Genomic DNA, 14,009 nt, shown 5'->3' on the forward strand with positions numbered 1-14,009 from the left:
AACCCAAGTTCACATCTACGGCACAACAGGTAAGTGAACTGTGGAATGTTCGTACGCTAGAATACCCAGTGGGTCCTCAGGCCATGGCACCTCCCTGGGACATTGATGTTGGCTTACCAGCCAGGACAGCTCACCTGAGCTGCGCTGCCCAGGGTTTCTCTGGAGGTGTCATTACACAGCGTGACTGACTGAGTCATTGTCCCTGTGGTCGAACACACTCTCCAGCCCCTGCCCCGCTCCCTGGCTGCCGGCACCTCGCTTGGAGCAGTCTGCAGTCAGGTGGCTGGGCCTCTGGCACAGCCGGCCTCTGACATAGCCACTTCGTTGGTGTGAAAGCAGGGATGGTCAGACTACAGTGGGCAGCTGGAACACGTGTTACTTGGGAAAGACCAGAGATTTAGGGGTCATTTCCCAGGAACCAGGGACAAAGCCAGCTAAATTCGTCATACGGCAGGCTGGTTTCCAGTTCGGGGATATTACGGAGAGTGCCACTGTGAACATTCTTGTACATCTCTTAGCAAACGTGTGCGTGTTTCTGTTGTCCACACTGCTAGTAGAATTCCTGGTTCCCAGGGCATGCATAGAAGTCAGCTCTGAACAGTTTGCCAGAGTGGTTATACTGGGAGTTGATTTTCAAGTCATTTGTGATAAAATATACCCTCAGGTTATGAAGCTTGTGTCTGAATCACTGGGTTATCTGAATGTGGACTTCCATCGTCATGCTTCCTGTCTTTCCAGGGTGGCGTGTGTGTGATATTGGGGGTGGCGGGGAGACGGCAGTATAAGGGTGTTTGTTCCTTTGGTGTCTTACATGAATGCACCGGAAAAGAAGGTCCTAAAATCTGCTCCCTGCCCAAATTCAGCCTGTGATTTTCAACAGTAACGCAAAGAGCAGACGCCGAATGTTTATGAATTCCAGGCTATGGTGCGATGAGAAGGGCGGGGGTACTGTTATCTTCGAGGTTCACTGGTATCTATTGATCATCAGCCTTTGTAATCTCTCTTCTGTGACTGCAGTTCTTCGAGAGCAAGAGAAGAACTGGCCCTGCTATGAGTGTAACCGCCGATTTATAAGCTCGGAGCAGTTGCAACAGCATCTTAATTCTCACGATGAGAAACTGGATGTATTTAGCAGGTATAACGATGCGAAAGGTTTCAGAAACTTAGTTTGTTGAGGTCCAGACTCATTTCAGTATTGCCCACCAGTTAATGAGTGTTTCTGTGTTGGTCTGTGAAGACAGGTAACCAGGTAGTCTGCTGACGGATATTCCTTATCTTCTTCCACTCCCACCCCATCCCCACCCCCACCCTCGGTAACCACTGCTCTCTTTTCCAGCGTAACCACTACCCAGCAGGAGGAGGACCTTTGACCCTAGTTAAACCTCCCCTACCTGGAGATTCTGAACTACGAATTCTGGAGATAGCATACACCTCGGAAAAAATCCACATCTCTGATTTTCAAACTTCTTTTAGTAGTAAATTCCTTCATTATATGTTTAATTCCACTATATAAAAAAGGAAGACGAGGTAGGATGGGGTAGGCCAGAGCCAGATGGGATGGACTTTATTGGTAATGGGAGGAAATTTGGATTTCATTCTAAGAAGTCTTTAGAGGGTTCTGATCTGGGAGTATTGTGATGTCAATTATATATTAAAATGTCACCTGAGATAAAAATAAAAACATTTTAGCTAATACTGGTGCAAGAGTGAAGACAGGGAGTTCAGTTAGATGCTGAGTCAACAATTCAGGTGAAGAATGAGAGTGGTTTGGAACGGGAGAGTACCCGTGGGAAGTGCCTGTGGGACAGACGTAGGGTCACCAACGTTTCCAGGGTTTGAAAAGGGAGGGGATGGGGTGGAGTGGCGTTCGGGGAAGCGGAAAAGTACATGTTCTGGGGAAGTACAGTACAGTTGCCTGCAACACTGAGCACTCAACTTGAGGTTCATGGTCATGTGACCACTCACATGGCTGTGTGTCACTTTCCATCTCATTCACTGCGGGAGTGCCAGTGCAGCGTGGGCAGAGTTGGGTTGCAGAGTATTGTGGTTTTGCTACACGAGTACAGCACAGCAAGAGAGTGAGGCAGCACTGGGGACGGAAGTCAAGAGCTTACACAGGGCAGGGACTGCAGTGAATGACCTCGGAGTTTATGTGTGGATGCAGGAAGGGAAAACGTCAAGAGGACATAGGACTGCCAACCGGTGACAGAGGACTGGATTGGAGTTGGTATTGTGGTGGCAGGATCTTTGAGCCCAATAGGTGGGCTGAGCTGGGAAGTCAGGAGGTGGTGCGGGGCAGGGCGGGCGACCCACAGGATGGAGATAATGGGGCCTCTGCACTTACTGAGGATGACGAAGGGTAAGACCAGGCGAGTACGAGTCTGAGGTGGGCAGAGGACACAGTGAGAGGCAAGTGAAATACATCTGTCAGTTCCTGACTTTTGTATTATATCGTGATTTTGGTTTATGTGCCTGGTGCCTTCGCTAGGCTTTGGACAGCGAAACACGAGGCACACAACTTGCTGTCTTTCGTGCCCAGCACAGTGCGTTGACGCACAGCAGATGAAAATGTTGGCTAGCCGACTGGTAAAAGAAACTTGAGACAATTCAGAAAATGTGAACTTGGACTAGATTTAATAATTCTAAGCAAACTATCAGTGTTTTTTCAGGTGTGATGGAGGTGTTGTGGCTATACATCTATATATATCTCTATATATCTCCTTATGTTTTAGAGATCCATATAAAATATTTAGAGGTGAAATGATGTCTGGGATTTATTTCAAAACAATTGAGTAGGTATGTGTGTGGGGAAGTGGTAGGGTTATAGATGGAATAAAACCGGCCATGAGTCGACAGTACTGAAATTAAGTAATGGGTACTTTGGGCTCATTGTGGCAATCTCTACATTTGCCTATGTTCAGAATTTTCCACTATAAAAATATTTTTTAAATTCCTGGAAAAACATGTAATTTTTGTTCAATTATTAAATAGAAGAATGGGAGAATAAAACATCTGATTAATTTTATGCACATCACGCATATGCATCTTTAAATGAAGTTTTAGGGACTTTCTGAATCCCTTATATTAAGGAGTGTTTGTGTGATAGAACGCCGCTAAACGGATGAAGTTTACTTGGTGATCACTAGGCGCCTTATGGAATGGTTGAATTAGACATTCGTTCTGACCTTCCAGAAGCTTAGAGTGAAATAAGAAAGTTCTTTTGACTCTTGGAAAGCCACATTTCTTGAAAGGAATCTGAGGTGAGGCAAGGGGAGAAGAAAGAACGGAATCTTGTCTCTAGGGTCATGCTCTACTAAGGTGTAGTGTGTTCTGTCCTGTCTGCACTTCCCACATCACTTCAGAGATGTGTTCCAGCTTTCAGATTTTTCAGGAACAAAACAGTGTCAGTGCTTTAAATTCCCTTTTTGTTCTGAATAATTTAAGACATCTCTTTGAGCAGAATAGACAGCGAAGATGAGAAATTTAAAAAGTGCATACTAGCAAAGACAATGGTTTCAATTAGAAAAAAATCAGGAAAAATATTGTAATAAAATGAGAGGAAAATCAAGATTTGGGAAAAAATATTTTTTATGGAGTATTTATGTGACCATGACTATTTATAACCCCAATCTCTTGTCCCCAGAACAAGATGCAGAGGAAGGGGACGAGGCAAGAGGCGATTTGGCCCAGGTCGACGGCCAGGACGCCCTCCGAAATTTATCCGCTTGGAAATAACCAGTGAAAACGGGGAGAAGTGTGACGACGGCACACAGGTACTGGGACGGACGGGAGAGAGCCCCTGCTCAGGTGCTCGCTTAGAGGACTGACCGACTGTCACTGGATTCGGTGCAGACACTCCTCGGAGGCCGACAGTGCTGTCGGGCCGGCCCCCGGCTGCCTGTCAGTTACAGTGTGATGAGGGAAAGGCAGAGGAAAATGGATCTGCAGATGTGACTTCTAACAAAACCACTTCCTTGTCCTAAGTATTTGATTTTTTTTGAGATATTATTGAAGGACTCTGTTTAATTGGTTTAAAAATTAAAATTGTAATGCTCCAGAAGAGCCCTGTCTCAGTCCTTTCCTCATGAAGTGATCTGGAATATATCATAGTTTTTACTTCCTATGGGTAGTTATCTAATTAACTTTCCCAGAAGAAGTCTATTTTTTTCTGAGCATTATGACACCAGCCATTTAAAAAATAAGCAGTAATTCTAAACCTTAGCTGACAGTCTTCCTAGGACTAATCTCTGGTAAGGAAATAATTCCTGGTTATTTGCAATTGCAGGATTTGCTACATTTTCCCCCCAAGGAACAGTTCGATGAGGCTGAACCAGCCACTCTGAATGGGCTGGATCAGCCAGAGCAGACCACTCTCCCGATCCCTCAGCTGCCTCAGGAAACCCCGTCTCCTCTGGAGCAGGAGTCGGAAGCTCACAGCCTGCACCTGCAGCCCCAGCAGGAGGAGAGCGTGCTGCCCACGCCAAGCACCCTGACAGCCGATGACATGCGCCGGGCCAAACGCATCCGAGTAAGTGGGACGCAGAGCCCCTCCCTCACTAGGCACTGCCTTTCTCAAGGCAGCCAGCTGGAAAGATGCTATGTTTTCTAACCTACTTATTCACCATCCACTTTGGACTCTTGCATCTAGCTTATTACACGCTCAATCCCCTTACTTTGGAAGAAAGAGTTAACGATTTCTCAGTGTCTTTGTGTCCAGTGGCAGGCTGGGTGGTGGGTCCCAGAGTTGAGCTGTCTAGTGAGGGCACAGAAGCTGGACTTTTGGTAGTTCGTGGGTGGGTCTCGCTACAGTAGGGTAGCTCTTTGGATCCCTAAACTTACAGATTGGAAATGGAGAAATAAGTACATCTAATGGTAGTAACTATTTACATTTAAGCCAGGCTAATCCATGGCTAATCGTAGCTCTGAAGTTAATATTAGGTAACTTCATTTCGTTATCTGCATTTTCCAAGGGGAGACTGGCCAGTGTCATTACTCATCAGGGAAAGCGGACCTGCGTCCAAGTTGCCGTGGCAGGTACAACCCCCACATCTGGGATAGCTGGACCTTTGGCTGTAGGTCAGGGAGGACGTCAGCGTCTCACCCATGTGACCTGCACGGTGACTTCAGGCCACATGGCTTCCAGGGCGGATGTGTTGTTCTGGTTTCACAGAGGGCAGTGAGGCTGAGTTAGGAGCTGCCGGGGACGCATGTGGAGAACCGTACGGGTTTAAGGAAAGTGCCTGGGCTGACCGCTTGCATTCAGGAAATAATTACTTAAGCTCCTGTGGTTGTGAGTAGAGTGTGTAAAGACTTTTCTTAGTACTTGATGTGTGGATGATAGGGCTTTTTTGTATAACTTTCTAGGGTTTACAGTTTCTCGATGGATCACGGCTTTAGCTCATGTTTCTCTTGGTCTTCTGACTTGCATATGTGCAGCTTATGTTTCTTTTGGTCTTCTTATTTGTCTGTGTGCTAAGAAGGGACCTTGAAAAATAGTCTAGTCCATGCTTTCATGTACAAGTGCGTTGGAATACCCATAGTGATGCTGTAGGGGTGAAGGGCTCTCTGCCCTCTGAGGCCAGACAGCTTGGGCGAGCACCCGCAGTGGAAATGTACAGTGCTTTCGGCTCCATGCGTATCATTTCAAAAGGACATAGAAACCTGTATAAATACAGACCAGAAAGGCCAAAAGCTATGAACCAATGCCTTCCCGTCCCTCAGTCTGTAGTGTTTCCCAGTCTGCATTGCACTCTGTTGCCCAATTACTGTCTTTTCTGCTTTGGCCATTCTGATTTTTTACTAAGTCCATAGAAATGCTTCCTAGATGTAATTTTTTTAAGGGGAAAAAAAACAGCTAAAGCCCACATGTATAGTGAAGTAGATTCACAAGCATAATCTGGCCATGATTGTACTTGCATTCTTGAATGAGTCAGGCTACTGGTTTTGGTACAGGGTTTCTTGTGTCAAAGCAAAGGTTGTATGTGGCTTTCGCAGAGGTCAGTCTTAGTTAGGTATTGTTTTCCTCTCACACGTTCTAAAAAGTAGGGCTATGTATTTTTTTCATCTTTTCTATCCAGGTTGGTAATGACCAACTGAAAGGAAGTCTTCCAATCCAATTGGTAATGTAACTATTTTTCTCTCCTCTAATGCTGCCTGCTCAGTTGGAGCTGCAGGTAGGTTTGTTTCCTGTGTTTTACATAACAGAATGTTATTTAAGTGTTTGCCTTACCTGCTGTTCTTTGCAACCTGTACTTACTAAATCCTGGTAGAAACTACAGTTTGGTTGCTACAGTAAATGCAAATTAGTCAGTGGAGAATGATTTATTTTCCAATAGATCAGCGAGTAAATTGTGGGCTGCAGATTCCTCATGCACCAAACGAAGGGTTGGACTAAGTGATCTCCAAGGCCTCTTCCAGCTGCAGAACAGTGTGCGCGTGACCTACAGGTGGTGTTGCATTCTGAATGTGCATTGAGCACTGTGCTGTGTACACAGCAGAGTGTCACGGGGGGCCGTCCTGTAGAGGTCTAATTGCCGTCTAATTGGGGAGACGTTGCTACCGTGACAGGGCTTCCAGTTCAGTGCTATGTTTAAAAATATAGCCTATAATTGTTTTAGGAACTAGAAAGAGCGAAAAGCAAAAAAAAAGAAGAAGAAAGAAAAAGATGAAGGAGTCAGGGAATAATTCATAGATGAAATGAGACTTAAACTGGTCCTTGAAAGAGAGACAGTAAGTGGTCGGCTGTTCTGAAGGAGGGAGGCCATTGGATGGAGGCGCAGACACAGGGACGTGCTCGGTGCGGTTACGGGGCAGTGTGCATGCTGGCTTGACCCTGGGCTGGGACGCCTGTGAGGGACAGCAGTGAGTGAGATCTACTAGGCAGGGCTTTGAATGCAGGGTCAAAATTACATGAAAATCAATCAGTAACTTAGGCTTCTTTAGCTATTAACATTGAACTGTGGAAACATATTATGTATGGTCTTCGCAAAGAATCTGTTCTCTCAGACTTTATTTCATTGTAAGTCAAGTCCCTCCTCACAGATTTTTGCCACACCATTTGGGTACCCTTAGAGCAGCTGTTGTGCCATCCAGTGTGGTGTGGTTGCCTGGCTGTCACTTGGGGACCTGAAGACCGTGATGGATCCACCTGGGCTGCCTTCACCATGTTTCATGATTCCTCCCTGAAAGGTGTGCCGACTGTAGCTCTGAACTACAGAAGACACCCGAGGGTAGAATCGGCCTATAGGCAGGTCGTGAGGTCGGAGGGGTTTCAGCACTCACTGCCTCGTGATGTGAGCGTTACATTAGCATCATTAGATCGGAGAAATGCAATCTGGTTTCTGAGTACTTAGACAATATTCAGGGCTCCATGGAAATTAAAAATTTGATAAGAATGAGGTTTGTCCATAAACTTGGAAAGTGGAGCCAGGTGGCTGCCCAGTTTAAATCAAGTGTCTGAGGACACTCACACTAATCAGCAGTGACAGCAGACTTATTAGCATAATGGGTTGAGACAAAACTGCCTTCTAGATCTGGCAACCCAAGGGCAGACGGAATCCCCACTGAGGCCGAGATCAGGAGTCAAGGGCTGCTTCTTCCTGGGAAACTCAGGCGAACTTGGGTGGACACGCAAGTGATTCTCCCATGCCACCAGCACTCTGAACCTTGGCTCCCCGAACCTTGGCAGAGCATTTGTTTATTTGCAATATTTCCATAACGTTTTTGAAGGTCACCAAAATACCGAGAGCTTCTATGTAAAATGAGGTTCCTTAGAGTGAAAAGATTAGGCACCTGCTAAGCAGTGCAGTAAAGTGAGAGAAAGCTCTGTGACTGATTCGAGAAAGGTCTGTTCTGAGAGATCTCTGCAGATGCCACAGAAAAGAATCTTGAAATAATTCTTTTTGATTTTTGTACAAAATACATTTAATTAATTGCCAAACTTTTACCGAACACTCTGTATGAAATAAGGTATTTTCTAAGGGCTCTAGAGGCAAAGGAGAATAAACACTGATGTAGTCCGGCAGCGTCCCCAGTCAGCCTGCAGGGACCAGAATTACTGGCTCTCTACTGAGTGCGTAGCTTCGTGTGTCTGTCCTCGCCCTGCGTGAGGAGCCCCGAGGGGGAGGTTTCTGTGGTAAAGTAATGAGGTCAGAATTTTCACGAAATCAAAAACAATTATTTTGCTTTTTCCTAAATGGTTACTTTACATCAAATTTAGTTTAGAAGTTGCTGCTTGTAAATAATTTGAAATTAAGGGTGTAAACCTTGTTCATTTTTTAAAAATTGCACAAATAATGCATTAAGAGCTCCACTAAGCCTTCAGTTACTATTCCCTTATATAAGCACACCCATTCACCTATGTATATATGGGTTTTTTTTTTTAGGGATTTTTTGCGTATTTTTGTGAATGAGGCTTCATTATAATATAACTAAAGTATTGATCTGTATTATCTGCATGAAAGATGATTCTGTTGCTCTGCTCTCATAGAGCGTGAGTTGTTTTCCCAGTAGTAATGATGAGTTTGCACTGAGAATCCAAACTCTCTCACTTGGATTCTCTGTAACACCTGCATGAATTTACTGGCTGACAGAGTGAGAAGTGCAGCCTGTGACTGAGAAGGGCGAGGGGGCAGAGCCGACGGGTCTGGACAGGGAGTGAGGCCATGAGCCTGACTTGGTTAGCATGGCCTTCTAACCATGGAACTAACCGGCTACACCGAGAACTTGTCCTCTGCGTTTTCTGTGCCAGGTTGATTAAGTGCACATGCGCCAGTGATGATGCTGCGCATGTACCTTACTTATCTCATGGACACTCATGTTCACGTAAATCTGTACCCTTCTCTTTCCATTGTGCTTTCTTAAATTGAGATATAATTCACATACCATAAAAATCACCCTTTATGGTGGTTTTTAGAATATTTCCACAGTTGTGTGATCGTCAGCACCATCTAATTTCGGACCATTTCGTCACCCTCCAAAGAAGCCCCCTTACCATCGTCTCCCTCCCCCAGCCCCTGGCAAGTACTACCCCTCACTTCTCCTCCTTACCACATTTTATTTCTCTGAACATTTTAATTGAGCTTCAAATTCTTCTTCTCAAGGACTTGCACGAGCAACATTTGGCTGGCTTGCTCCAGCCTCATTCAGGCATGTGAGACTTATCCCAAGTCATTTCTCCCAAATCTTCAATTTTCAGTCTCCGTCACTTTGGGATTTGTTTTCTCAAACAAATCCTGTATTGGAAATACGTTTTTTGAATGTTACTTAAATCCTTTCATCAGAAAACACATATACATAGATGCAAAACGAAACACAGAAAATGTTTGTCTTTTCAAGATGAACTTCTTTGAGATGGCTTCATTTTCAGTGTCTTTTTTCAACTGTGTGTCCTAAGTTTAATTTTTGTGGGAACTCTGTGCTGGCAGAGATCCCCGCCTTTCTCTCTAAGTTCCAGAGTGTGAGCTGCACGTTCCATTTCCTCACAAATGACCGCACTTGTGTGTGTCTTTCAGAACGCAGCTCTTCAGCATCTGTTTATCCGGAAGTCCTTCCGGCCGTTCAAGTGCTTGCAGTGCGGGAAGGCCTTCCGGGAAAAGGACAAGCTGGACCAGCACTTACGCTTCCATGGGCGGGAGGGGAACTGCCCGTTGACCTGTGACCTCTGCAACAAGGGCTTCATCAGCAGTGCCTCCCTGGAGAGCCACATGAAGCTCCACTCGGACCAGAAGACTTACTCTTGCATTTTCTGTCCCGAGTCCTTCGACCGCCTAGATCTGCTGAAAGACCACGTGGCCATTCACATCAATGATGGCTACTTCACCTGCCCCACTTGTAAGAAGCGGTTCCCAGATTTTATCCAGGTGAGTGTCTGCTACTGACGTTGCTGCAGGCTTCCTTCTTTTGGTGAAAGAAACTGAGTTTTTGTGAAATTGAGACTGCCTGCCACCTGCATTTTCATCTCTTCTTTGTCACAGCTTCAAGGTTCAGAGGAATTTTTTTCAAACTGCTTTTGTTAAACACAAGGTTATTATGACCCTTTTAAATAACCTTCTTAATTGCCCAGATCAGACATTGGCACTTAAACGTTTAAGTGGTATGACAAGTAATAAACACTCTTAACCGATTATAATGTCTTAAAAGTGGGTACTGGTAAAGACATTTGCTCCCATTTCCTGGCCTGGGGACAGTGTCTTCCTGCCACTGTTCTCCTGTTCTGTCTCACTAAGGTCCTGCATTTCAGAGGAAAACAAAGAGAAAGTTGTTACGTAATATACTTCCATGTCGGGCACTGGTCTCCTTCCCTGTACTGTGTTCTGGAGCAAAGGGAGTAAGTCCCTGTGAAGGGGACGTAACGCTGGCGTTGGCTGGCCTCACAAATGGGTCACGTGTTTATATCGTCCAGTTCATGTCTTCACTTCTTCAGAACCTGATTGTATAAAAAGACATGGAAGAACCTATTACTAAAAGGGCTAAAGTACAGGGCTACTTGTATTTCTGTACAAGTTGGAGGTAGGAAAAAGTGAGGAAGAATGATTTTTTTCGTCTTCCTGTAGGTTTTTTTTTTTAAAGCAAGATTCATTTAAGTCCCTGGGAGCTCTGCTTTTAATCTTAAAAAAAAAAAAAAAAGAAAGAAAGAAAGAAAGTGGGATCCACATAATCAGGGCTTTGCATGCTTTCTTACTCCTTTTTAAGTCGTGTGGGAGGTTGAGATTTGTAAGGCTTCTGGCTACTTGTTTTGTCCCTTTGTGGACTTTGTGGTGGGGTGGGGTAGAGAGAGAGAGAGAGTGTGTGTGGTCTGTGTGGTCTGTGTGGTCTGTGTGGTGTGTATGTGAGGCCGGCCGAGGCTAGTTGTCAATCACAGCAGATTGGATGCCGGTGCCTCGTTGACGACCATGGCAATGCTTTGGGCGCCCTCTAGCGTTGATGAGCTGCCTTTTGTCATTTCCTTCGGTGCCCGAGTACCCTTTTTGTGTCTTCACTGCCAGGTGAAAAAACACGTGCGCAGCTTCCACTCAGAAAAGATCTACCAGTGTACCGAGTGTGACAAGGCCTTTTGCCGTCCTGACAAACTGCGACTCCACATGCTGCGACATTCAGACCGCAAAGATTTCCTGTGTTCTACGTGTGGGAAGCAATTTAAGGTGTGTGAGCAGTGAGCAGCCCGCGCTGGTTCCCTTAGCCTCTGCAGTCATTGCCAATTTTGTTTTACCGGCTTATCACCTACTTTCAAAGAACTCATGTTTGTGTTAGTTACTATGATCAAATTAAGGAAAGAAACTCACTTTAATTTCCCCAAATTTTTAATTCAAATCCCCACACAAAAAGAGTGATGATGCATCTCCTGAGAGAATCTAAATGTATGATGAGTAGAACTAAATTGCTGTTGAGGAATTCCTAAGGGAACAATCTATTTGCTTATCAAATCGAGAATTTGGTCAAGTCTGAGAGCCTGGTAACTGAGCCTGGAGGGCAGCAGGGCTGTCCTGACAGAAGGGCGACTCTGCAGGGTGCGGTCCTGGGATCAGGGTGAAAAATACATTCAGTCACCTGCCTGGAATTTAGAAGAAGCAAAGGAAAAACCACGGGAGACTCAGAGATATGAGTTCAACAAACAGCAGTAAAAACAGTAAAAAATGCTTCATCAGAAAATCAGATGATTCCACAAAGTCATTGAGGGACGCCCACTGAATATGTTTGTAGGTCGTGTTGTCATGGAAACTGGAGAAAAAGTCAGAAGTGGGTTTGGAGGGGAAATAATTTTAGAAGGATGCAGTTGTGTGCAATGTGGCAACATTATAAAAAAATAATTTTCAAAGCTTAAGCTTTGTGGCACGTGTGTTAGGGAGTATCACCGCATGGCTTTTCATATGTAGTACATGCTTTGGAACTCTGTGAAGGACTAGTGTGAAAGCTGTAAATGGGCCTAGGTTTCTCCAACTTGTCTAAAGGGATCCCTGTTTGCGATGCCAACTGGTACAATGTCTGTCTTACCAATTTAACAGTTTTTAATTATTTTGTGCCAGATACCACTTTGGCCCTAGGCGCATACACACACACACACACACACACACACACACACACATATATATAAAACTCTTCTGCTTCTATTTTACTTCCATCCACTATATTAGACAGCGTTCAGTTAGGGGAGCTGAACCACTTGGAGTGTTATGTACTAAGGGATTTTCCTGTAGGAAGAAGACCTTAATTGTAGAAGAAGATGGAGAATAGGAGTCTGAAAGGTGAAGCTGAGGGTCAGAGAAAGGCCGTCAGCGCACGTTTGCTGAAGCCTGGTCTGGGTGCACAGGTGGGAGCTCGGGCACCTCTGACCACAGGCTGGGCCTGAGAAGGAGAGCCGGTGTGTCGCTGCATGTGGTGGTGGCCCTGGACTCGGCCAGCAGGCTGGTGGTCAGGGAGAGAGCTGGTGGCTGAGTGAGAGAGAGCAGGGGTGCTCTGGAACCTCCGCATCTGACCCGGACATCGTAGCTGCACTGCGTTTCCACCTTCTGGGCTGCACTTGAAGGTGGGAGGGGCTGGTCTGGCAGAAAGGGTCAGAATCTTCCTAAGGAACAGTTTAATCATGTGCCCAAGAACAGAGCCTCACTGGATATGGGAGATGGCACCTTTTAAATTATGTTTTCAGGATGGGCTCTGCCTGGTTTTTTTCCCTGTGGATTCACATCAACATGTGTCACTAGATTAGATCATCAGACTGGACCTGGACCGAATGCGCTGTCCGTAGCAAACCGTGGAATCGTTCACGTGAACCTCTAAATCCAAACGATAAGACAGTCTTACTTAAACTCATTTTGGATTTAGAGGAGTATCCCCATGTATGTTAAACGTGTGGGGACTGAGTGAACACGGCTTCGTAAATCCAGTGTTTCCTACCATTTGCTACCGATCATCTTATAGTTCTTACTGCCAAACTTATCCCGTGTGCCCTTTGATCCTTTCTACGTAAATGCAGAGCCCTTTTCTTTTCTCAAACATCAGTGTCTTTCCAATTGAAGGCTCAGTGGGAAGCGCAAGGTCATTCCTAGTCACTCTGGCTGTGTGCCTGGTGCCTGTGCATCCCACTGCTGCCGTAGCCCCTCAGATGCTTCTTGGTAGGTTGTCACTACTAACTTGCATTGAGTTTTTTTTTTATACCCCTGCAATTAAAAAATTTCTATCCTTGCTTCTCACTGCCCTGCCTTTTCAAAAATCTTCTCTCGCCCTGGCTGGTGTAGCTCAGTGGATTGAGCATGGGCCTGTGAAGCAAAGGGTCGCTGGTTTAATTCCCAGTCAGGGCACATGCCTGGGTTGCAGGCCAGGTTCCCAGTGGGGGACACATGAGAGGCAGCCACACCCTGATGTTTCTCTCCTACTCTTTCTCCTTCCCTTCTCCTCTCTCTAAAAATAAATGAGTAAAATATTTTTTAAAAAATCTTCTCTCAACAGCGAAAAGACAAACTACGGGAACATATGCAAAGAATGCATAATCCTGAGCGGGAGGCCAAGAAAGCAGACCGCATCAGCCGCTCCAAGACCTTCAAGCCTCGTATCACGTCCACTGACTACGACAGCTTCACGTTCAAGTGCCGCCTGTGCATGATGGGCTTCCGCAGACGAGGCATGCTGGTCAGTGCGCCGTGGCTCTGGGTTCCGCCTGTCGTCCTCTGCTCTGTCCGTTTCTGCTTCCTGGTGATGGCCTTTATACCACGTTCTGTGTGGATCCGTCAAGGGGTTTTGTCTGTGGCCAGGGGAGAACGAGGGGCAGACAGTTCCTGGTTCGGAGCTCCGTCCTTCCCAGTCTCCGTTCGCCCTCCTTTGCTGCAGTTCATTGGAAGAGGTCTCCAGCTGTCACTTTTCATTACTAATTTTGTTTTGCTTTACCCTTCTCAGTCTCTGGTCTTACCATGTTTTATTTCCCTCTTCTCGTTTGTGTTCCTGACTGTAACTTTCTCGTGGGGTCTCTGCCCTCTCCCGACTGTTTCCTGGATGTCTCTCTTTTCTGGGTGGGAGAC

General features: G+C 45.7%; 1 protein-coding gene across 5 annotated transcripts in view; it reads left to right on the plus strand.

The window, feature by feature from the left end:
* Positions 1-14,009, plus strand: part of PRDM10 (PR/SET domain 10) — an 87,076-nt gene that overhangs the window by 54,701 nt on the left and 18,366 nt on the right. For all 5 annotated transcript variants that reach the window (XM_053659437.1, XM_053659438.1, XM_053659441.1 and 2 more), the window contains 6 exons: positions 1,018-1,135; positions 3,644-3,773; positions 4,286-4,528; positions 9,513-9,860; positions 10,986-11,141; positions 13,444-13,623. In XM_053659437.1, coding sequence (XP_053515412.1) covers positions 1,018-1,135; positions 3,644-3,773; positions 4,286-4,528; positions 9,513-9,860; positions 10,986-11,141; positions 13,444-13,623 — 1,175 coding nt within the window. The remainder of the gene's footprint in view (positions 1-1,017; positions 1,136-3,643; positions 3,774-4,285; positions 4,529-9,512; positions 9,861-10,985; positions 11,142-13,443; positions 13,624-14,009) is intronic.

The sequence above is a fragment of the Artibeus jamaicensis genome, unplaced genomic scaffold, assembly GCF_021234435.1.
Source record: "Artibeus jamaicensis isolate MK-2021 breed Jamaican fruit bat unplaced genomic scaffold, CSHL_Jam_final scaffold_660, whole genome shotgun sequence".
Lineage (NCBI taxonomy): Eukaryota > Metazoa > Chordata > Mammalia > Chiroptera > Phyllostomidae > Artibeus > Artibeus jamaicensis.